General features: G+C 52.2%; 2 protein-coding genes across 3 annotated transcripts; both read left to right on the plus strand.

Moving 5' to 3' along the window:
- The first annotated feature begins 590 nt into the window (after positions 1-590).
- Positions 591-8,107, plus strand: LOC132078813 (BPI fold-containing family B member 3-like). Of its 2 annotated transcripts, XM_059481141.1 has the most exons (17): positions 593-638; positions 1,717-1,828; positions 2,103-2,207; positions 2,388-2,871; positions 3,209-3,310; positions 3,417-3,539; positions 3,879-3,942; positions 4,375-4,435; positions 4,799-4,878; positions 5,483-5,692; positions 5,818-5,871; positions 5,950-6,120; positions 6,510-6,577; positions 6,870-6,912; positions 7,297-7,360; positions 7,483-7,559; positions 7,794-8,107. In XM_059481141.1, the coding sequence occupies exons 2-17, from the start codon at positions 1,732-1,734 to the stop codon at positions 7,866-7,868; spliced, it is 1,878 nt and encodes a 625-aa protein (XP_059337124.1). In that variant the 5' UTR covers positions 593-638; positions 1,717-1,731; the 3' UTR covers positions 7,869-8,107. The 2 variants fall into 2 exon arrangements, with proteins under 2 accessions (XP_059337122.1, XP_059337124.1); XM_059481139.1 differs by having other exon boundaries at positions 591-638; positions 2,103-2,871.
- Positions 8,108-14,243: 6,136 nt separating this feature from the next.
- Positions 14,244-22,067, plus strand: LOC132078611 (BPI fold-containing family B member 4-like). The gene is made up of 12 exons (XM_059480859.1): positions 14,244-14,255; positions 15,894-16,002; positions 16,258-16,443; positions 16,896-17,310; positions 17,744-17,848; positions 18,292-18,438; positions 18,714-18,777; positions 19,401-19,461; positions 20,079-20,170; positions 20,255-20,297; positions 21,007-21,061; positions 21,227-22,067. Exons 2-11 carry the CDS (start codon positions 15,909-15,911, stop codon positions 21,036-21,038), a joined length of 1,239 nt encoding a protein of 412 aa, XP_059336842.1. The 5' UTR covers positions 14,244-14,255; positions 15,894-15,908; the 3' UTR covers positions 21,039-21,061; positions 21,227-22,067.
- Positions 22,068-23,161: the final 1,094 nt, after the last annotated feature.

Raw genomic sequence — 23,161 nt, forward strand, 5'->3', positions numbered from 1 at the left:
CAGCCCAGGCTGTCTGTTAGGCTGTGATACTGATCAGGCTGTAGGCAAGTTGGATGGGAATGCTGGGCATGTCCTGGTGGCCTGGACAGGGAATATCCAGCTCTATTAATATCTCCACAGTCTGTCTTTACACTGGAAAATGTGTGGCCTGGTCCTTCATTTATCATAACACATGGCAGATCCCCACACAGGGGCTTACTGCTCAGCACTGCAGCCCTGAGAACTGCAGGAGTATGAGCAGCCAGGGGTGGTCAGTGTTTTGACAAGGTTTTCAGTCGAACATCAATTTTATTTAGAAGGAAAAAAGAAAGGTATTTTATCAGGGCATGACATCTCAGCCATGTCCTCATCCAGGCAGGATGAAAGGATGATGAACCACACCAGGCACCCAGGGCTGGCTGGGTCTGCACCTACAGGTTGCTCAATGATTTACCTAACTCCTAATATCTCCAAGGAAATATTTGCAGTGGAAGTCACCAGAAACAAGACCTTGTTTGTTTTGCTCCCCACCAATTATTTTGGATGTCCCAAATGACATCACCTGCATTTTTCCTGCTGTGAAGCTCTATATATGAAGATCCTGGGTCCCCTTGATCTTCAGCAGACAGGGACATTGGCTGGAGAGAGAGCTTGGTCAGGTAAGAGCAAACTTATTCCTCAAAAAGTGTGCTCCTTGCTTCTGCCTCTGCAAACCCTCAGTGTTCCTTTGGGAGTGTTGGCCTTTTAACAAAAATTGTTATTCTTGCCTGCTGCTTACCTGAATCCTGCTCTCAGAAGTAAATGGTGCCTTTCAGTGCAAGTTTCTCCAGAAGAGATGTGCATGTTCATTGGATTTGCAGTCCTTGCAGAAGAAAGGGTATTTCAGGGTTTTCATAAACAATTATCACTTCAATTATCTTTGGTATAACTCGATTATCTGCCATAGATTTCTAGCTAAGGTGAATTAGACCTCTCACACTTGTTTTGATCCCTTTTTGATGAGTTATTTACATTTAAATAGATTTGGAGCAATGAAGTTCATTTTGGTTCTTTAAAAAAAGAAAAATAAGCTACTTCAAGTTGTAGGTACCACAGAAATATTTCAATGACATTGAAATATTAAAGTTTACTTTCTCTTTCTTACAATTCTATCAGGTGTTTCCATGCAGAAGGAAGCCTCAGAATCTGATGTTTGTGCAGAAATCATGACATTCTCCCTGGAGGTTCTCTCCTTGCTCGATACATTTAGTGTATTTATACTCTGTAGATGTTGTTGTTTTTCTTCTAGAGACAATCATGTTGTCAGAAATGTCTTGTTTTCCCCTTCTGTGGCATGCAGGATGTGTTTCTTGGAGAAATCCCCATCCAGGATGGATGAGTCCCAGATCACACAGCTCAGTCGTGCATTGCTCCCCAGCACTGGGGGGTCACAGCAGGAGCATCCCAACCACCCTTTGCTCTCCCCTTGGCCGCTCTGGCCATCGGTCTTTGGAGTAACTGGTGCTGACACTCTGGTTCCGTCCGCAGGAAAGAGCCACCAGGAGAGTCACTGTCCATCATCACCATGTGATGACGAGGCAGGAGAGGTGCCAGCAGCCTCCTCCCTGATTTTGTCTTCCCTGACAGGAGTTCCTTCTTTCTCCCTCCCTCCTTTCTCCTCCCTCCCTTCTCTTTCCTCCTTCCATGGGCTGGTGCTCGCTCTCCCAGCACTGCACTCATGGCAATCACTTCCCACAGCTACCAGGACCGAAGATGTCGGTGTTGTGGATTGTTGTCCTGCTCAACAGCCTGCTGATCCCTTCACAAGGATTTATAATCCCATTATCAGTTGCCAGACCAGATATGAATGGTAAGTGTATGTAAGAGACAGGATTTATCCTTCTTTTGAGGCCAGTTCTGCTCTTTTTGTCTCTTAATCATACTCAGAAAATCAGAAGCTGGTGCAGATCTGCCCAGCAGCTGTGGCAATGCAAGTAATTTGCATTTATAAAGCAGTTTGGAGATGGCACTTCAGTTACTTTACAGAGGCTGGTGCCTCTTTTGTATGAAGAGGGAGAGGGGAGGGAAGAGCCAGGCTGGCACACCTTGTGTAGCTCACAGTGACCTCTGATTCTGTTCTTCAGGTTTTAAAGGTTCACCAGCCAAAGATGTTCCCCAGAGAGCTTCAAGTGGTCTCCTTGATGGCAATCTGCTTGGTGGTCTCCTTGGAAAAAAAGGACTTGTTGGAGGTCTCCTTGGTGAAAACGGTCCTGTAGGTGGTCTCCTTGGAGAAAGAGGACTTGTTGGAGGTCTCCTTGGTGAAAATGGTCCTGTAGGCAGTCTCCTTGGGCAAAAAGGACTTGTTGGAGGTCTCCTTGGTGAAAACGGTCCTGTAGGCAGTCTCCTTGGAGAAAGAGGACTTGTTGGAGGTCTCCTTGGAGAAAATGGTCCTGTAGGTGGTCTCCTTGGAGAAAGAGGACTTGTTGGAGGTCTCCTTGGCGAAAATGGTCCTGTAGGTGGTCTCTTTGGGCAAAAGGGACTTGTTGGAGGTCTCCTTGGTGAAAATGGTCCTGTAGGCAGTCTCCTTGGAGAAAAAGGACTTGTTGGAGGTCTCCTTGGAGAAAATGGTGCTGTTGGTGGTCTCCTTGGTGGAAATGGTCTCCTTGGTGGAGATGGTCTTCTCAGTGGTCTCCTTGGCCAAGATGGTGTAGTTAGTGGTCTCCTTGACCAAGATGGCATCCTGGGTGGTCTCCTTGGCAAAGGTGGTGTTGTTGATGGTCTCCTTGGCAAAGATGGCCTTGTTGATACTCTCCTTGACACTGTCCTTGACCTTCTCATTGGCAAGAATGGTCTCCTCGGCAGGAACGGTCTCGTTGGCAGCCTCCTTGGCAAAAATGGTGAAGAACTCATTGGGTGAGTGCAAGTGGGAGATGGTGACCCTGAGCAGCCTGGTGTGTCTGAGGCATGCTGGGGAAAGGAGGACCTGTTCTGGAGCCTGCACACACAGGGCTCCCTCCCTCCCTCCTCTCCTGGGGTGGGTTCATAAATGGGGGTTCATCTCTTGGGAGTGAACTCTGCCTGGCATCTCAGGGTGCTTTGTATGTCCCACAAACTGCTCCTGACTGGTGGGGATGCCTGATGACCCAGGAGGAAGAGGACCCCAAAAGCACAGCTGCAGTGCTGGGGGCTGAGGGGACAGGGCTGTGCAAATGTGCTGTTCACTGCCTTTTTCCTTGTTGCAACCATCCAGACTGAGAATTGTGAACAACACCCTCCCCAAAATCAGTCTGCGCTCCCTGCCGGGCTTTGGGCACCAGGTGGACTTCAAGACGCAGCTGCTGGTAGAGAGCAGGTAGGGCATGTCCATCAGGGGATGGCTTGGGGCAGGGGGCACCATGTCTTTGGAGAGAAGATGGTCAGCAGTGTCCTGAGCTGCCTGCTGTGCTTCCCCTGGGCAGCGTGCCGGGCCAGCCGCTGTGCCAGCAGGTGGAGGTGGATGCGACCATCCTGGTCCGGGACACGTGGACGCCTCACCAGAACGCTCTGAACTGCGAGACTGTTGACATAAACACCCATGTGAGGTAGGAATCAGGTGTGAGGGAACATCTGTGTGAGCGGGTGGCCCATGGCCAGCCCGTGGCTCTTGTGGCAGTGGGACACCCTGGTGCTGTATGTGATTGATGGCAGCAGCTTTCTGCCTGGTGCCTTGAAGGTGATCTAGCTGTCGGGCTCAGAGGGGAACTGTTGACCTCTTTCTAAAATTTTGGCTAAGAAAAGAACATTTCTGGGTGTCGGGAACCTAGCGCTGGGCACTGAGTATGGACAATGCAAGCAAGGCCTCACCTTTCTCCTGTGTGAGGTCTCCTTACTTTCCAGCACTAATCTTTGTCTCCTGCTATTTCCTATTTTCCTGTTACCAGACCCAGAGTGCCAGTTCTGGAAGAGCCTTTGAAACGCCTGCTCAGCAATACCCTGAAGGATCTGGTGAGTCTGCAGAGCCACCTTCATGCACAGAGCCGGGTGGGCAGGCAGCACTTTGGGCAGGGCAGGCAGGAGGCCAGTCTGCCCCATGGATGTGGATATTTGCACAGCTGTGAGCTCAGCTGAGAGGTCAGCCTCTCCTCCTGCTGAAAGGCAGCGCCAGCACCAGTGCCAGGCTCTGCTGGCAAACAGATTTCTGAGCAAGGCACTGGTTTAGCAGCCACTAACCCAGGTGAGACCCACGCTGGCTCAGAGGGGTGCTCACCCACAGGATGCTGAGTCCTGTGTGATGGAATGTGCCCCCCAGCACTGCCTGCAGCAGCCCTGCCCACATGTGCAGCCCAGCAGAGCCCCCTGTCACTGTCTGTGTTGGTGCCATGTCACCCACTGGTGCAGCGGGTCCCAGGACCCTCTCACTCCCCTCTGCTTCCCCAGGGCTGCAACATCATCAACGCCAAGCTCAAGGTGTTGAGTTCCCTGCTGGGCTCCAGGAACCGTAAGTTGACACCTCCTGTTTTCCTCCTCCCTGTCACATCCTGCCCTTAGCATTGCCTGGTTTCTTACATTCAGTAAATACAAATATTTTTGTAATTTTCTAAAACCACAGCTCCCAGCTCAACCCCAACATTCAGTTTCCCCGCCCCAGCAGTGGTATCCAGCTCTTCCAGCAGAAACCCACTACCGGAATTATTGCTTTTAGAAACAACACTGTTGCTGCAAAGTATTGTTTTCTAGTGGCTTTTCTAGCTGGGAATGCTGTGAGTGGGAGCTGCTGATGTTCCAGTAACTCCTGGGACCATGGGATTTGGCAGAATCCCTTGCCATTGCAGCTGAAGATCTTTCTTCCCTGTGTTCACAGAGGTGCTCCCCCTCGGGGCCCTGGGGGACTTGCCCTCCTTCTCCATCCTCAGTGGTGATGCCATCCAGGTGGATCTGAATGTAAGTGCCACTGTGTTCCCTGTTCCCAAAACCTTTGACTTTATTCATTGGAACATGGTGGATGTTTATCAAAGGCTACTCACATTTCAGCTGCCTTCAGGCACTGTTCACAGGAAGGTTCTGATAAGTCTGCTCCAGCCACATCCCTGCTATTGCCACTGCTGGGTCTTGTCTTTATTTTTTGCCTGCTAATCCTTGATGGTTGCATGATCAAGAGTGGCTTGATGCTACTTAATTAAGCATAATTGTAGCACTCTCATAGTTTTTAATCAGAAAAGTTTAATTTCATACAGGAGCAGCAGTCACTGCTTGTAGGCATGTTCTGTTTATGAGTGGTTTGTCAAAGTTTGGTAATTGACAGGGACCAGAATCATGCATAAAATATCAGCAATGTGTGTTTCCAATCAGGATACGTGGCAGTGTTTCAGTGGGGAAGGTGCAGCAGATGCAGCCCTTGCCTGTGCCAGAGCAGCCTGGAGCAGCCCTGTCTCATTTAATGCAGACAAACCTCATGGGAGGCTCTCCCCGAGGTGCACAGGCAGGCAGAGTGCCCAGTGCAGCCTCTGAGCCCCACCAACGCCCCTCCCTGCTCTGTCCCCTGCAGCTCCTGTCTGAGAATGGCAGGGATGGTGTGACGTCCCCCATGCAGGAGCTGCCCCTCAGTGCCAGCCTGCAGCTGGCCACCGGCCGCCGGCCCCGGCTCAGCCTCTCCCAGGACACCCTCAGCGCCCTGCTGGAGCAGGGCCAGGGCCAGGGCGCCCTCAACCTCAGCATCACCAGCTTGGCGGGCAGCAATTCCCCTCTGCAAGGCCAGGTCAGTGTCCTGCTTGCCCTTGGGTGCCCACCTTTGCCTGCTGTGTTTGTAGGGTCCAGCTGAGCCTGGTGTGGGCTTTGCCCAGCCCCTCCCAGGCAGCAATGACACCAGTGCTGTTCCCACAGGTGACCCAGAGCAGCTCGCTGACCGTGTCTGCCCTTTTCCCCTTCATTCCCCAGGTCAGTCACCTTCTCCATTGCATTGGCTCCAGCCCCTCACTCACCCCACCCCTGCCCTGACCTCCTCTGTCCCTGCAGCTCAGCCGGGCCCTCCCTGGCTCCCTGCCCCTGGAGCTGCGTGTCCGAGTGAGGGATGAGCCAGTGGTGGCTGTGAGGGATGGAAGGGCCACTGTCACCCTCAGAGCCACTATTGACGTCTCCAGCCCTGCCCTGCAGACCCCCCAGGGGCTCCTGTTCTCCGTCGATGTGGTGAGTGAGCTCCTGGGGGATGAGAGGCCTGGAACAGGGCCATGGCTGAGGCTGGAGCACTGCTGGCATCCCCTTGGCTTGCCCTGCCCTTGGCCCTGCAGCGTTTGTGCTTTTGAATTTACTGCATCATCAAAGCGGTGATGCCCAGCCCTTTAAACAAGCTCATAAGCAAGCACAAAGTGTAAGTGAAATGTTTCAGGAATAACACAAAATAAAGACAGGAAGGCAGGCCCTGGGGAGAGAGATACATGATGCCATCTGTCACGAAAATGTGGCTCCTCGGCACAGACAAGTGTTTTTTCTCAGAATGGGTAATTTACAAATACACTTTTCAGTCTTGGGAGCTGTGCAGGGGAATAACCTCATTTCTTTCATTGTTCCATTTCCAGGACATCGTTCTGAACATCACGCCATCAGTCTCTGATGGCAAACTGCAAACCTCCCTAGCTCTTGACAGGTAGAGCCCAGCTCTGCAGGTGGGGGGCTCTGTCTGGGGACAAATGGGGCTGGTGGGGGACAGTGATGTAGACATGGTAAAGATGTCAAGGGCTTCTGGAGCCTTCCTGCCTCCTCCCAGCCCCAACCTCCGACCAACTGCGTGGTTGACGTGATGAGAGAATTGTAAAAAAGTTGTTCTAATTTTAAAATCCTGCATCTTTATGAGGGTGAGAAAAGTTCCAGGCCAAGAAAGGGCCTGGGGGAGGCTGCACCAACACACCCCAACTGTTCCTTGTTTTTATCTTTTGTAGCATCAACCTGACACGGTTCCCCCAAAGCCTTGATGCTGCCAGTGTAAGTGCATGCACTGGGTGGAGGTGCTGCAGTGAGTGATGCAATGGCCAGAGGCTCTGTGTGGGAGAGGAAATCCACAAGCTCATTCTTCACTTTTCATCCTTCTACTTCTCTTGGCACAGGGCAATTTCCCTCTGCTCTGCAGATCCCCTGTGCTCTACAGCAGTGACACTTGGGTGTATCTCCTCACTTGGGGGTGCTTGGAATGGGGGAGGAATAATTAAAAAGAAATTAGCCAAAGAGCATACCCACCCTCAGTCCTGGGAGTGTTTCAGTGAAGGAGGATTCCTAGTTCTTGTATTCGATAACAAACTGAGCAGAACTCAACTGATCACCCTGGCATGGCCCAATAACCATTGCTCTGACACATCCTCTTCCCTACAGGCCTCCTCGCTGGCAGAATGGCTCAAGAAGGTCCTCACAGCTGTATATGTGCCTTCTGTTCAAGGTATGGGGGTCAGGGTCCCCTCTCATCTCAGATCCAGCTGGATTTGAGGCTCTCCCCCTCCCTTTGCTGCCTTCATTCTGGGTTTCATCCCTGTGATGAGATTCCTACACCTGTTTTTGCAGATGCCCTCCGTGTGTCAGTCCCACTGCCCAACGTCCTCAACACCAACCTCAGGAACGCTGAAGTTGCCATCACTGATGTAAGGATTGAGTTTTCCCACTGTGCTGTGTCCTAGGAGTGGGAATGTGTCCACCCAGGGCTGGGACATGCAGATCCCACAGCCTCACACCACCCTGGCCAACCTCATTTCCCATGGGCTGCTCTCAGTTTCCCTCTGCTGGTTTTCCACAGGAAAACTTCACCTGGGACACAGCAAAAAGCTGGTGAAAGTCTGAATGAGAAAACTGAGTTGTTTTTGTTCTACTTCTTCCAGGAGGATGAGTTTTCCGGCCAGAGCACTCTGGGAAGATCCTGCTCGGGGGGAACCTCATTGCTGCTCCCTTTCTGAGGCAGCACATGCACCCCAAGCCCTGCTCTGCTCCACTCTCTCCCTCTTCCTTTCTCTCCAGTGCTGCTCTGTGCTGTGGCTGTGGCCTGAGCAGGACAGGCAGCAGCCTCTGGCTTGGCTGGTGGATGTTTGGGGGTTCCTGTGGCCCCTTTTAACATCCACAGCCAGGAGGCAGAGCTCTTAGGCACATAGGCTGCTCTCGTATTGCTCTTTCAATAAAATCTCTCCCTGTCACAGTATTTTCCTCTCTGGATATTTATTTATATGATTTTCTGGCTCCCCACAGCTGTTTACCTGCTCCATGCCCCTGTGCCACATGGCACACAGATGGGTGGGGAGGCTGTGCCTTCAGAGGACAAACTGGGACCTAGAGAGAGCATTTCTGGAGCTCAGCCTGTGGCACCAGGTGTGAAGCAGCCTCTCAGAGGGGCACTGGGTTGGGAGCACGTGGGTGCCCTGAAGCCCATCTCTCCTGCCTGACTGGTGGGGGGCAGAGGAGAGTTTGCAATGCAGTGCTGGCACAGCTCTTGCTGATCTCTCCCTCTCCTTTGGAGCCCTTTGGAGCAGCTCCTGCTGGCAGCAGGTCCCACATGGAGCCTGCTGGTGCTGGTTGTGCAAGGCTCTGCACAGATAACATGAGCACACACTCCATGGGGATTTATTTAGGTGTGTATTACCCCTTTGTTGTGTAAGACGCACCAGGCTGTCAAAAAAAGCATATTTGATCTCACAATGGTATTAAGTGTTGAGGACACCAGAACAAAGGTGCCCTTATGGCCAGGAGTGGCTGTGGAGGTGTCCCAGCACAGGGGTTTTTTGGAGGAAACACCATCTGCTGGGAAGGAGCTGGCAGCTGCAGGATGGGTGGGACAAGCCTCAGGAATCACTTCTTGAGGTTCCTCAAGCAGTAAAGGAGACAAAAATCTCTTGGTACTATTCCAAAGCCTCCTCACGCACTTGCTGGAAACTTTAACAATTCCCCCTGCTGTGGTAACCTGTGTGTGCCAGCACCTGGGCAGGTGCCAGCAGGGATTTCTGTGGAAGAAACAGATTTCCCAGCACTTTCCTTCAGGTGAGTGCAGCCTCACATGCTGCAGCCACAGAGTCTCACGCACCTTTTCCTTCCCTTTTGCCCTGGGCTCTTGGGAACAGTGCTGCCTGATACTGGCTGTCCAGCAACCTGCTGCTCAATGCTTTTCCCGGGTTTACAAGTCATTATTTATAGTGGAATATATGAAACTCACAAATGGTGTTTTACACCTTCAATCCACTGGCCAGCTTTGGAAATTCAAGCACCTTTCCACTTTTCCTGCAGCATCCTCACCGTAGAAGGATCTGCTGTGTGGGTTAAAGCAGAGGTGCCCATGGACCAGCACAAGGTCTCACTTTAGGAGGACCTGAGCAAAGCCAGGCTTGAAATTCAGGATAAGGTCAGGTAAATAAAAGGAGTTCAAAAAGGGGTGCAAGGTACTGTGAGCTTTGTTTTACCCCCAAACCTTATGATATACTCCAGTGAGCCAAGAAAAAACATGGGAATAAATACAACAATAGTAGGAATGGAGTGAGTAATTCCAGTTTATATTTAGTGACTATATTTAGTGACTATCAGAAAATAGGTCATTATAGCAAAATGAAAACCCTTTTCTGAGAATCCATTCATTTAACATGAAAGTTTAAGGAGGTTTTGTGTAGTGCTATCCTTCTGAAGTTCTGGTTATTTTTATCATTAAAAGGTTAAAACCAGGCCATTTTAATAAGAAGGGCCAGTGTGAGTCACTGATACAATTTCAGCCTTAATTTGCACAACTCACCTGAGGGTGAGGTGGGCTTAGGTTGGGCTGTAAAGGAGTAAAGTGAAGGAGTAAAGTAAAGGACTTTTGAGTGTTGGTGGGTCACCAGTGCCACTCTGGAAGTCAGGGACCACTGGGGGTCCTTTGGGATTGACCCCCTCATTCCAGCACCACGACCAGCCAGGAAAGGCAGGGATGGCACAGGGAAGGGGAAGGGCACGATGCTTGTGGGCAAACCTACCCCTCCAAACTGCATCGGGAATAGTTTTGTTTTAAATGCTATTAAAATTTCAACTGGCCGGGCTGTTGAAAGGGGAAAGCTCTGGAAGTGCCGCAGGTTTGCAGGGCAGGGGAGGCTCCTGGGCTGCCAGGGAAGGGCAGAGCAGGCGGCAGTGCCGGAGCCTTTGCCCGTAGAGGGTGCACGAACTGCGCTCTGCAGAGCCGCTCCCGCACAGCCCAGCGCTCGCTGCGCTTGGATGCCCGGCAGAAGCAGAAGGAAAAACAAGGCAAAAGAGCCAAGCCTCTGATAAAACTGGGAAGTAACCTAGAGAGGAAAATAAATGAGAAAATTCGGTGTCTTTTGGCATTTCTGGTCTGACTGGCCTCTGATTCCCCCAACCCTGAGAATTGCTGGAGCCCAGGTGTGCTTAGAGCTGTCACCAGCAGTGTCCCTCTTGCTGATGGTGGCATTAAAATCAGACTCCTGAGAGGGTGAGTGATGGAGGTGTCCCCTGCTGGCATGAACCACCTCACCATGAAATTCTGCCAGCCCCAAACCACGCCCTGCAAATGCACCAGGGCATTTCCCTGTTACAGCCCTCCCTCCCACCGTGCCTGCAGGTGACACTAACCATGTCACAGGGCCAGTGCTGCTGGTCCCTGTGCACCCCTCACACAGCCACAGGGAGTGGTGTGCGGCCCCAGAGATCCCAAGGCACAATTCTGTCCCATGTGCCATGTCCACAGGTTATTTTAATGGACACGGCACCGGGGTCTTCTGAGACGTGAGCACATAGTGGAGGAACCACTCAGCCTGAGATTTGCTCTGCTCATTTGAGGAGACTATACACCAGCAGATAAAAGGCAGCAATAAATTTCCCATCGGCTATTTTGGGATGCAAATTACAGTTATCTCATGCAAAATCCAAGCAGAAACGATTCACTCTGCTGCTGCAATTGCCTTGCTCCGGGAGGTCTGTGCTCCATGCTATTCACAGGGAATTGTTTAACAAGACCCATTTACTTTGCAGCAGGTTGTTTTCATGGTGCTCCTTTATTTTTCCACAGCCTGCTCCCAATTGTGGATAATTTATTGGCAAGTGTCCCGAACAGACTTCTTCCTAATCTGGTAAGTCGGAAAAATAAAACATTCTGGGAAGGAGCAATGATTCTGAAAAGATGTGGTGCAGCTCCCTGTGGCATCACTGGTGCCTGGAGCAGGAGCAGACCCACTGTCCCAGGCTGCTGCATCCACCCAGTACCGTGGGATCAGTGGGAGACATTCCATGGCTCCACCAGCTTGGGAGAAGCTTCTCCTTCCTTCCCAATGCAAGGTTTTCCCAAATGCTGAGAGTTCCTAATGATGTCCTGGACTGTGCTATGGACTCATGGAATCTCTCTCCTCCTGAAAGACCCAGGGTGTTTCTAGCCATCCCCCTTGGGCTCCTGGTTCTCCTCCCTTCTCTGAGGAAGGTGCCCAGGGCCAGATCCAGAGCAGGGCCACCATTCCAGGTGCCCAGTGCTCCCATTCCTAGGGAAAGCCTGGCAGAGCTAAGCAGGGCTGTGTATCCTTCTCTGGCTCTGAATATGGGTTCCCACCATCCTTCCCCAACTCTTGCAGCTCTGCCCAGTGCTCAGCATTGCCCTGGGACTCGTCAGTGACCAGCTGGGACTCCCAGACTGTGAGCACACAGTGGGTCCTTGTCCTGCCTTGTGCCGTGTGTTATCCAGTCCAGCTGAGGGAGGACTGGGACACCTTTCCCTCCTCTGGAACTGAGACACCTTTCCCTTCTCTGCTCCACCCTGGCCCCAGATCTGCCAGGAGTAGGGGTGCACAGGAGCTCCCTGCCCAGAGCTCTTCTGGATAAAAAGAATCTTCAGGCAGGGAGGGGGATTTGCAGCAGAGTCCAGCAAGGAATCACAGATCCCTTCCTCTCCCTTCAGCACTGGTATCCTTGGATTTGCTGGGCAGCATCCAGTACACCCTGTCCAGCCTTCCCCTGGTAGCTGGCCAAGTCTCAAGGTGGATTTGAATGTGAGTCCTGCATCTTCCCCTTCCATCGGTGCACAGGGCTTGGGATATTTCCCTTATCTTCATCAAGGTCTCCTTCAGCCATGTGCAGCTGGGCAGGGGGCTGTGGAAGCTGGCAGAGCTCCTGGCTTCACGCCTTGCTCTCACCTCTGTCATGGGAGAGCACAGCAGGGTTTAGGTTTCACAAACTTTTGGAGAAGGAAGTGTCACGGGGGTGAGGCCGTGCGTGCAGCCCTTCCACAGCGAGGGAGCGTGAAGCTGACCGTAAAGGCAAATATTGCAAACATTTGGACCTGTGTTTCCTTCCCCCGTGACTCCAGATTGTCATTGGGTGTGTGGCTGGAGCCAGAGAATGTCCCCAAACTCCCATGGGCCCCCATGCCACCCCTGCCACCCACAGTGGAAGCCACATCCTCCCACTGGGCCTCCTGAACTTCTGCAGCTGAGATATAGCTGTGTTGCAGGAATTCAGGATCAGACTGTCCTGGAGAGCAGCACTGTGCAATTGCTGCATTGGTGGGCAATCTGCTCTGCAGCTCCTGGTCACTGTTTGTGCTCCCACCAGCAGAAACTTTTCATTTTTGTGTGTAGCCAGATTCTCAAGGGATACCCTGAGCCACATGAATTGCTGATGGGAATTGCAGTCCCCACAGCACCAGTGGTGACTTTAAAGAAAAATACAGGTGATCCAGCTCACAGCTGTGATCCAGCTCAGAGCTGGAACAGAGGTGATGGTGATCCACCCAGATGATGGTGATCCACCCAGGTGATGTCCCTCTGCCTCCTGAATAACGTGTATGAAGGAGCAGCTCATGCAGAATTTCCTTCCGTAGTTTCCCCTCACCACAGGGCAGTTTCCCCACAGATGGAAAGCCCAGTTTCCCTGGGCTGCAGCCTGGTCAGAGGCTGGAGGAGCCACCCCAGCCCTGACCTCTTTGTTTGACCACAGGACACCTTAAGGAGACAGGGGCTGCACGTAGAGGGGATGGAGTTTGGGGCTGAGACCTGGGGAGCAGTTCAGCAGTGACCTCCCCTCTGTGCTGGGCTGGTTTGTGTCCCATAGCTGTGCTGGGAGAGGGCATTCTCCTCCCAGGCTGCTGAAAATTGACCTCACTTGCCTGAGGATCCTGAGTGTCTCTCTACACCCAACATGGCTCAGCAGCATCTTGGTGTTATCCCTGTAAATGTTGCATCCTGCCTGCATTCTTGAGCAGGAGGAAGACACGTGTGTTTTCCATGGAACATTGTGTTTCCAACTCTTTTGTGGGTGCTTGGAAGGGTGTGGGTGTACTTTGCATTCTTGTGCTCAGGTTCAACAAAGGCCAGCCCTCTCTGCAGCCACAGCAGGTGCTCAAGCCTGTGGGGGTGGCCAGCTCTGGTGACAGCCCTGGGCTCAGGGGGGAGGGCTGCAGCCCCCTCTGTCCACCCCCAGCTCAGGGGGTGCAGAGCTCTGCCAGCAAAGGCTGTGTCAGACCCAAATGTGTCAGACTCTTCATGGCCCGGGCCCAAAGCTCTGGGGGACCTTGGTCGTATTGGGCACCCATCACACCCTCACCTGCCCTGGGCTTCGTCCTGCGAGCACTTAGGGCCCAGGGGGGAAAACACTCAGCAATGCCCATGAACTCTGCATGAACCACATGAAACTTCTGCAAATTGAAGGCTCCAAAGGCACCCATTGCTCCTGGGTGAGAAGGAGTAGCTGGGACAGCTGCAGCATCACTGCTTGTGAGACTGTCCTGCCCTGGTCCAGCCCAGATCCACCCTGAAACACACATGGAACATCAAAATCAGATTTTCCTGTCATCTTTGATGCTCCTTTTCCTTTCTCCTCCATTTATTTCCCTGTTTTCTTTTATCTGGTGTCTCTCAAGCCTCCTTTAAACTGTGGAGCTCTTCCTTGGACACACAGCCAGCTCCTGCTTGCCTCTGGGGCACAGGCAGTTTTCTCAGAGCAGAGGGTGCACCACAAAGCCATGCTCTCCTTCATTTGTTTTGCAATTTGTGAGGTTTCTGTACGTAATGAGCTCATTGGGAGGTAATTGCTCACCTCTCACTGTCCTTGGACTCATTCTGCTCAATTTGATGGTGCAGAGCTGTCCTGAACCAGCCCTGGGACACTCCCCAGAGCGGGTGGGCACCACAGCCAGGGTGAGGGGTGATGCTGCTGGCCACAGCAAGGTGTGGTGCTCAGGCTGCTGCAGGGGTCACATTTCACAGTCAGCAAAAGGGAGCTGTCCCTGCTCCATCCTTTCCTTGGCTTTCCTCATTCCTGCAGCTCGGGTATATAAAAGCAGCTGCCAGCAGCCGTGGCCATGGGCAGCTCCACCTCGACATCAAAGGGTCCAGGTAAGTGCCACTGAAGGACCGTGGCCACCGTGCCAGCTCCATCAGGCGACCTACAGCACAGAATAACTCAGCTTGAAATGCAGGAATTTTAATGATGCTTTCCTTTGATTTCTGTAGCAGCATTTAATCATTTATGAAAATTAATTTTTAAAGCTAGCAGAGCTCTTGCTTGTTAAATTCCACGTTTATTCCCGTTGTTGTTAAGTTTGTGATAATGACTAAGCTGGCAGAAAGGACTGGGAGTTTTTTCATGATCTTGGTGACCAGAATTCAGAGCAATTTTCAGCTCTCCAGACCTCATCTCAGCTGGTGTAAAATAAGTGTTTATCTGCAAAGCCAGACGTGCCTTTTGCATGTGCAAGATGCTTGGCTCACTGAAATGTGCATGACCGAGGAGCAGCACCCTGGCAGATATTGTTAATAACTGCAGAGATAGGTGCCTGCATGGTCACGTATTCTCTAAGAGCTCTTCTAAGAGCCCTGACATCCATTCTGGCACCCTTTTGCAATGCTGCACACGTCTTTCAGAGCCCCTCCAACAAATCCCACTGATTTTATTTGACACGATTTTCAATAGAAGCTGCTCGAGCCTCTCTCCTTCTCCCCTGTTCAATAATCACAGCTACAGGAGCTGTGCATCATTACGTGCTGATCAAAGGGAAAATGTAAAAGACAGTCGAGTGAATTAAAGTCTAATTTAATTGTGCCGAGAACTGTCATAGAGGGGGTTTTTTAAAGTATCTGGAAGAGATAAAGAAGTTGTTCAGTCTGACCTAAATAATGTTATTTCTCAGTGCTGAACCTCTGCAATCTGCACCCTGTACATTGTTTTTCTCAGAAGGGACAAGCTGAGGTGTCTGTTCAGGACATGAGCTGTCCAAGAAAATGCTCCTAGAGCTGGGACCCCTGGCAGTGCTGCAGAGAGACATTTTCTCATTTCTTTCCATGCATAAACAAACACTCCCCAGCCTGCACTGTCACCCTGAGAAGCCCAGCTTGGGCAGGAACAGAAGGTCCTTGAAGGTACTTTCTTTTGGCTGGGGGTAGATCAAACACAGGGAAAACAGACTCTTTTCACAGCTTGAGTGGAACAAGATGAGAGAAACAAACAACCTGCCCACGGGAAAGCGAGTCTGATTCTGGCCATGCTTTGAGCTTTAATAACACAGGGTGCTCTTCACAGCGGGCAGAAGGACACGGCTGTGACACTCGTCATTTTTTATTTGGCTGTGCCCCTGTGAGTGTTCCTCTTTCAGGGCCATTTCAGAGTGGTTGGAAGCCATCCGTCTCTCTCAGTACAAGGTCCTCCTCCCTCATCTCCATCCCTCTTCCTCTCTTAAAATGGCATTTTCACTTCCCTGCAGTGTCAGGCACCCAGCTCTGCATGGGGGGACCACGGCCAGGCATGGAGACATCGATGGCTCTGGGCTTCCACTGCTCCCTCACAGCCAGAATGGGAAAAGAGGGCTGCAGGTCAGGGCTGGGTTGGAGGGCATGGTGTCTGGAGGCTGTATGCCCAGGTGGAATCTCCCCGCCAGCCCAGGGCGGTGTACATGAGGGATGGAGAGCTGCACCAGAGCCCAGGCTGTCAATACCCATGTGAAACTGGTGTTTGGGCTGATGTTAGTCTTCCCACAGGTGCTGTGCCAGGACATGCCATCCTTTTGGTGTCTCATCCTTCTCGGGGCCCTCCTGTCCCCCTCCCAGGGCCTCCTCAACCTGCTGAACCCGGCACAACCCAGCGGTGGTGAGTTCAGAGATGTTCTTTGTTTCCAGGGCAGAGTCACAGCACAGTCCTGTGCCATTTTGTGCTCATGGCACGTCCCTCTGCTCATCACGGAGCTGCCTCCTGGCAGGCCCATCTCCGTGAGGAACACAGATTTGTTCAAGGGTGCTCAGGGCTCCCTGTGAGCCCTCTGAAGTGGCCAAACCAACCTTCCCTGTCAATGAAATCCTCCCAAGAGTGGAAGTCCAGTCAGTAACTGGGACTCTCTTGGTGCAGGTCTGCTTGGCACTGGTCTCATTGGTGGAAAAAGTGGGTTGCTTGGCACAGGTGCCCTTGGTGAAGGAGGGCTGCTTGGCACAGGCCTCCTGGGCAAAGGAAGTCCAAGTGGAGCAGAAAGTGGAGCTCCCATTGGTGCAGGAACTGAACCCAGTGGAGGTGGAATCCTTGGCACAGGCCTCCTAGGTAAGAAAATTTGGCAAAGGGAGGGTTTGTGACCCTAACCCTAGGCAGAGCAGTAGAAGCAGCCTTGATCTAAGGCTGGTTCCAAGGAGAAAGCTGTGGAGGAAGCCATGTTGTGGTAGTTTTGTGTTCCTCTTGGGATGCTTTTCACAACTGCAGTGTGCCTGGAGCTCGGGGCTTTGTGGTTTGAAAACCCTAACCCTAGCTGAAACCCTAACTCTAGGCAGCAAACAGTGTCTTAAGCTAAGGCTGGTTCCAAGGAAAAAGCCATGGAGGCAGCCATGTTGTGGCAGTTTTGTGTTCCCCTTAGGATGCTTTTGCAGTTGCAGTGTGCCTGGAGCTGGGGGCTTTGTGGTTTTCAGAACCCTAACCCTAGGCAGAGCAGTAAAAGCAGCTTTGAGGAGGGTGTCTGGGTGGTAAAGGACAGGATAGTAAGGAAGTTCTGTCTGTTGCAGGAGGACAGCCTGGCAGCAGTGGGCTGCTTGGCACAGGCATTCTTGGTGGGAAAGGCCTCGGAGCAGGACTCCTTGGTGAAGGACTCGGCACAGGACTCCTTGGTGGAGAAGGACTGGCCACAGGAATCCTTGGTGGAGAGGGAGTTGGCGCTGGAATCCTTGGTGGGAAAGGCCTCGCAACAGGCCTCCTTGGTGGGGAGGGACTTGGCAATGGTCTCCTCAACAATGGTCTCCTTGGCAATGGCCTCCTTGGCAATAACAGCCTTCTTGGAGAGACAGGTCTGCTTGGCACGGGGCTTCTCGGAAAAGGAGGTCTCCTAGGCAATGGAAGTCTGCTTGGACTCGATGGTCTTCTGGGTGAAGCAGGAGGACTGCTGGGTGGTGAAGCCCCCCAGAAGATGACACGCTTCGCCTGGTGAGTCAGAAGCCCCATGGTGGGGCTCACTGCAGGGTGGCCCATGACATCCAGGGGATCAGACCTTCCCTCTCATACAAACCACCAGTCCCAGGCTCACAGCTCACATGAGAATCTGCCACAAGGGAAATTCCAACCAGAAATGGGAAAAGTCTTACCTGTGGGAGTCATGTGACACTGCCATGGGCAACACAGCAGGAGGGGCAATCTCTATCTGTGGAGATGACTGAGACTCAGGAGGACATGGCCTTGAGAAACCTGACCATGCTTTGAGATTGGCTGTTTGCAGAGTGGGAATTGGTCCTTCCCCGCCCTCACTTTTACCTGGGAATATCCACAGGTCAAACAATGAGCAGGAAGAGATGGGACTGTAGGATCTGCTCCTGCTGGTCCTGCCATCTCAAGGTGGGTTTGCCTTGGTGTCAACCCCCAGGCTGAAGGTGCTGAACCTCGAGAACGCCCGAGTGTCATGGAAGGTTCTTCGTGGGACTGAGCTTGTGCTGAACCTGTACTCGAAACTGGTGCTCCGCTTCCCAGGGTGAGTGAGGCTGGAGGGTGAGGCCATGAGGATGCTGGGGAGGATGAGACACTCCTGAGTGCTGGACAAACACCGAGCAACAGGCTGGTGAGAAAAGCTGTGCTGCTGACTCTCCCTGGAACCATTTCCAGCTGTCCTCACTCCACAGACGCTCACCATCCGTGGAAGCATTCAATAAACGTGGATATGGCTCTGGAGGCCATGGTTTAGTGAACATGGCAGGGGTGCTGGGTTGATAATTGGCTTCTTGATCTTAGAGGGAAATTCCAGCCTGAATAATTCTATGGTTCTGTGATCTGCTACAGGAGAAGGAGCCTGAGAGAAGTCCCAAAACAGAAGCACTGTCCCAGCCAAGGCTCTGCTTGCAGCTCTGCCCCAGGCACTGGTCTCTGGTGCTGCTTTGACTTCCTCCATAACCTTCCACACCACTTCCTCTTTTCCAGGATTTTTCAGTTTCTGAGTGGATCCTCAGTAGAAGCAAACATCACATCACACATTGCCCTGACCCAGGACTCCCCTGGTGACCTTAAGCTGGTGCTTAAGGATTGCAGCAACCTCCTTGGTGGCTTCAGCGTCAGCCTGAGGAAGGGGTGAGCGTGGGGGTCAGTTGGGGCACTGGGGCAGAACTTCAGTCTCAAATCTGGGCACGGATTGACAGCCTAACAAGCAGATTTTGGGATTCAGATAACAAAGACCTGAGCATCTGTAATACCTGCTGAAGCCTGGGGGAGCTCTGGGCTTGCAGCATCTCTTGTCAGAGAAGAGGAGGGGACTCCTCTAAAGAGGAGCTCAGTTTTTTCTTGATGTCAAGTCCTGGGTTTTGACAACTTCCCTGGTAATTTTTGTCTGTCTTTTCCCTCCCCAGCCTCCTCACCAATCTGGTGAGCAGCTTGCTGAACAAGTCTCTTAAGTCCCTTGTCCCTGCGCTGGTGAGTGTCTGAATATTCTTTGCTGTGAAGTTGCAAAGAATTTCAGCTGCAGTCAGTGCTCCTGCCAGAACTGCCTGGTAGATTTACACACACACAGAATCACAGAACAGTTTGGATTGGAAAGGACCTCAAAGGTTAATTAGTTCCAATCCCCCTGCCCTTGGCAGGGACAATATCCATTTCATATATATATATATATATATATATATATATGTGATGCACAGATACATACCTTCAGCCCATAAGTGAGTTACAGAAAATTGCTGATCTTCCTCACAGTCAGAATTTATTTGTTAAGAGTAATTTCAATTTCATCATGTGATGTTATGGGGTAATTTATACTCAGCTGTTCCCTGTGGGACTGAAAAGAAGCAACAGCCCAGTTTAGAGCAAAGTGGCATTTTAGAGGATCTTTTACCTTGTTCAGTAGAACCTGTGCCATTTTAAGAAGGGTGCTGAGCAAATCATATAGTTCTTTTTCCATGGGAGAGCCATGCTCTAGGATGAAATCAGGATGTTTGTCCCATCCTGATTTAAATCTGTGGAACTCAAGTGGTACTGGGGAGTGTGCTGCTGCACCCACAGTGTTCTCACCAAGACTGTGCCACTTGTTGTCATTGCAGCTCTGCCCATTAGTGAACGTGTGGGTCAGCATCATCAACATTAATCTGCAATTCCTTAACCGTAAGTCATTATATTTTCTTTCCTATATTAAGTTTCAGGATGACCCTGGGGGTTTGTGTGTCTGGCCACCTCCACGGGCAGCAGGTGTCCTCAGGAGAGCTGGAGCTGTGCAAGCAGGGCTCTCTGCATGGAGCAGGAGCAGCTTTTCTCTGCTGGCAAAGCTGCTGTGGGTGGCACAGTCCTGGCTCACCACCACTTCCAGACACCACAGCCCTGCTCTTCTTACAGGTGTTTTTCTAACCAGGGCTAGATCCAAGCTGCTGCCAAGAGTTGGCTATGCCAGGACCCCCAGGTGCAGCCCCACAGAGCCAGAGGGCTTCCCCTCCCCAGCTCTGTTCATGTCAAACCTCACACACCATTGCTGCAGACCTGTTCTTCCCAGCATTTCCCTTGGGATGGGATCTGCACCTGAGAGCTCCAGGGTAGCAGCTTTCATGGGAGCCTTTGAACCCCAGGGAGTTTGAGATCTATAGGAAGGACAAGGAGTTTTTCCTCCTTGCTGGGCAGGACAGTGCTCTCCCAGCTCTGCCAGGTGCTCTGGGTGGGCACAGGGCTCCAGCAGGCTCAGTGACCCTCAGACAGCTCTCAGTGCCCTGACAGCCTCTCCCTCTCCCCAGGTGTCATCTCCTTTGGGCTTCTGGGGAAAATCTACTCTGCCTTCTCCAAACTGCCAGTGACATCTGGGCACTATGTGGAGCTGGATCTGCAGGTAGAGCCATGTCCCATCCCATGTCCCCACACTGCTGCCCTCCCTCCACATTCCTGTGCTCTAACACCCCCTTGTTCTTTGCAGAATTCCCCATTCCCAAGCTCCTTCATCGACTGGCTCCTTCAGAGTAAGTCCAGCCCCAGGGCTGCCACGGGGATCCCCATGGGTGTCTGTGAGCCAGAACGGGGCAGCTGAAATGGGGGACACAGTCCTGGGGAGTGGCCAGGAGTGGGGAGGGCTCTCATGGCTCTGGGGTGCAGCCAGAGCTGCCAGATGCTGTGCATCTCTAAACAGCCCCACAGAGCACTTGCACCTCACAGGGCACAGCAGTGCTGGGGGTGTTGGGGTCACTGGCCCTTAGAGGTGGCCCCCAGCTCAGATGTGAGCAGCTTTGCTCCTGTGCAGTGCCAGGTCTGGAATACAGTAGCAAGAGAAAGTCTGTGCGCTCCTACTTGTGCCCTGCACAGCCCTGGAAAAGTCACTTCACCTCTTATAAAAGGATTTAATAATATTTGCTTAATAAGAGTGAATAATGGTCCTCAGGATGCTGCGAGGATTAATTAATATTTGCAGAGGTGATTGGAAGAGCTCTCAGCTTCATATGCATGGAAAGTTAATATATAGGGAAGGGAAGGAAGAGTTGGAAGTCTTCCCAGCTTCCCCAGAGCCGTATTCCTGAGGGCACTAAATCATCTCTGCCCATAAAGCTGGGGCCTCTCAGGCCCCTGGTACAGCAGGCACTGCTGAGCCTGTTCCTGTGCTGGGGGACACTGGGGACTGTCAGGCTTTGGGCACCTGGGGAAGGGAGTGCACTGACCTGGGCGTGTCTCCCCCAGCTGCAGGTGTCAATCCCAGCATCAATCCGTAGCTGCAGGACTGGCAGAGCCCTGGGTAAGGAGGATTGGCTCGCTGGGACCTGGCTCAGAGCTCTGCTGCCACCTGTGGCGGTGCCAGAACCTGGGCTGGGTGAGGAGAGCCCTGCCCCTGCTGCCTCGAGTGGGAGGTGGCAGGGGGAGCACAGGGCTGCCTGAAATCTCCACTCTGGTGTCCCTCCAGGTGCCCCTGCAGGCGATTCCCCAGGAGGAGGAGGGAAGGGAGGAAAACGACTTAGAAGGTGGAGAATAGACATGAAAATGGAGAAACCCAACCAGGAAAAGACTCTTTCTTCTGTTCTACGTTTCAGCCTTCTCAGATTTTGGTGTCTCTGTCCAGCCTAGAGTTATCTGTGCCAATGATATTCTGTGCCAATAATGATAAGTCAGTAATTAGCCATATTGATAATTAGCTGTGTCAGTGATCAGCCATGTTGATGACGCTGTCCCTCCTGGCTGTAATGGTCACAAACCACTTGTTATGGCACTCACTGATGAAGGGATGCCCTTGATCCCCTGGTTTTCCTTCACACCCATCCCAGCTTCACTAGGGGCTGGGGTTTTGGCCAGGTAATGGCTCAGCACAGAGGGAACATTCCAGGTGCTGGATGCAGACAGTCAGGCAGAGTTTGGTCACCTCAGGAATTTCATGAGACTGCACCAACTGCCCAAATCCTTCTAAGAAAGGAAGAGAGAACAGGGACGAATTCAATGAGCTGTAAACTCTTTGTCTTTGCTCTCCTTCTGCTTCTTGATTGGCTTACAAATTCAAAAGGGACTTTTGCTGTTTCCAGTGATTTCATACTGTTAAAAAGAGGCAAAAAAAGCCCCCAGCCTAATCCAGGCGCACACTCAGCCTATTTGTTCCCAAACAGCAACGCTTTGAACTGATCAGAGTGAATGCTATCCTGCCTTGTAATCTCCAAGTGGATTTGGACGTGCTGCATTGTGGGTGAGGTGGATTTGAGGCAGATTCACACCCTTCTGTTACTCCTTACAATAAAAATGATTTTTCTTCATCTGCATTCAGCACGTGACTTGGTTCCTTTCCAAACTGCCAAAGGATTTTTGCATTTGCAAGGGTTTTGTTATTTATCTCTCCCATCAGCTACAGGAGTAACTCACATGTGAGGAATATTGAATAGGTGAGTCTGCTGGAAAGGTGGGGAACCACAGGGGCTGCAGCTCCAGAGCCAAGCCTGAGTGAAGCCCAAACCCTGCCCAGGCTGCCAGACCCCCACTCTCACAGCTTAAAGTAGCTGCAGAAACATGGCCAATGTGGCAAATAAATATTCCCCTGATTTGTATTTATGCAGGTTTATTCTGCCCCTGTCCCTGAGCTGCTGGTTCTGTTAGTGTGTATTCCTGCTTGTGCCTGTTGCCAGTGAGCTGGGGCTGTTTGACATGAGCAAACACATCCCTGGGGCTCCAGGGGGACAGCTCCCCCCCAGGCTGGGGCTGGGACCCCCAAGGAGGGCAGGGGCAGTACCAGCAAGCTCTTGGGCACAGGAGCCTGCTCCTGGCTGCACTGGCATCAAACCTCATGCCAGGCTGGCTGTGCCACAGCCCTGGAGCTGAATGGCTGCATGGTGGGGGGGGCCAGGGACAGATGCCCAAGCCCTGCAGCCTCCAGACCCACTGGCACAGCACTGTGTGCCACCAACCATTTCCAAGTGTCCACATTGGCTCTGCTGGGCATTCCTGGTGGGCAACACCCACATCCTTCTCTGCCTCTGCCCAGCGTGGGTCCCTCTGCTCCTGCCCAGGGCCCCAGAGCCCCATCCAACAGGAACAGGGGAGTCCTGGTGCTGTTAGCTGAGAGTTTGCAGCCAGCATCCTCCTGGTACCACACTGCCGAGGCCAGGGCTCCTGCTCACATCTTCTGAGAGGCAAAATGTTCCTCTGAAAACCCTGGAGGTTCTCACTGCTCTTTTCCCAGGGTAATGGTGTGGCTGATGTGTCACCAGTGCCACAGGACCACAGCCCAGCCTCTTCTGCTGCTCCTTCAGTCCCTTTACCTCACCACTGTGAGTAAACCATACCCTGAGCAGCCAATGCCACCCCTGCCTGGCCAGTTAATGGCAGAGGTAACAATGCCAATGAGATGTGGGCACTGGGC

This window comes from Ammospiza nelsoni, chromosome 12, assembly GCF_027579445.1.
Source record: "Ammospiza nelsoni isolate bAmmNel1 chromosome 12, bAmmNel1.pri, whole genome shotgun sequence".
Classification (NCBI taxonomy): Eukaryota; Metazoa; Chordata; class Aves; order Passeriformes; family Passerellidae; genus Ammospiza; species Ammospiza nelsoni.

Bases quoted from the DNA above. Each gene is read 5' to 3' on its own strand.
- LOC132078611 (XM_059480859.1), top strand. From the start codon at position 15,909: ATGCCATCCTTTTGGTGTCTCATCCTTCTCGGGGCCCTCCTGTCCCCC. The intron at 16,444-16,895 runs GTAAGAAAATTT...TGTCTGTTGCAG, and splicing joins CCTTGGCACAGGCCTCCTAG to GAGGACAGCCTGGCAGCAGT. The intron at 17,849-18,291 runs GTGAGTGAGGCT...CCTCTTTTCCAG, and splicing joins CTGGTGCTCCGCTTCCCAGG to GATTTTTCAGTTTCTGAGTG.
- LOC132078813 (XM_059481139.1), top strand. From the start codon at position 1,732: ATGTCGGTGTTGTGGATTGTTGTCCTGCTCAACAGCCTGCTGATCCCT. The intron at 4,879-5,482 runs GTAAGTGCCACT...TGTCCCCTGCAG, and splicing joins CCATCCAGGTGGATCTGAAT to CTCCTGTCTGAGAATGGCAG. The intron at 6,913-7,296 runs GTAAGTGCATGC...TCTTCCCTACAG, and splicing joins AAAGCCTTGATGCTGCCAGT to GCCTCCTCGCTGGCAGAATG.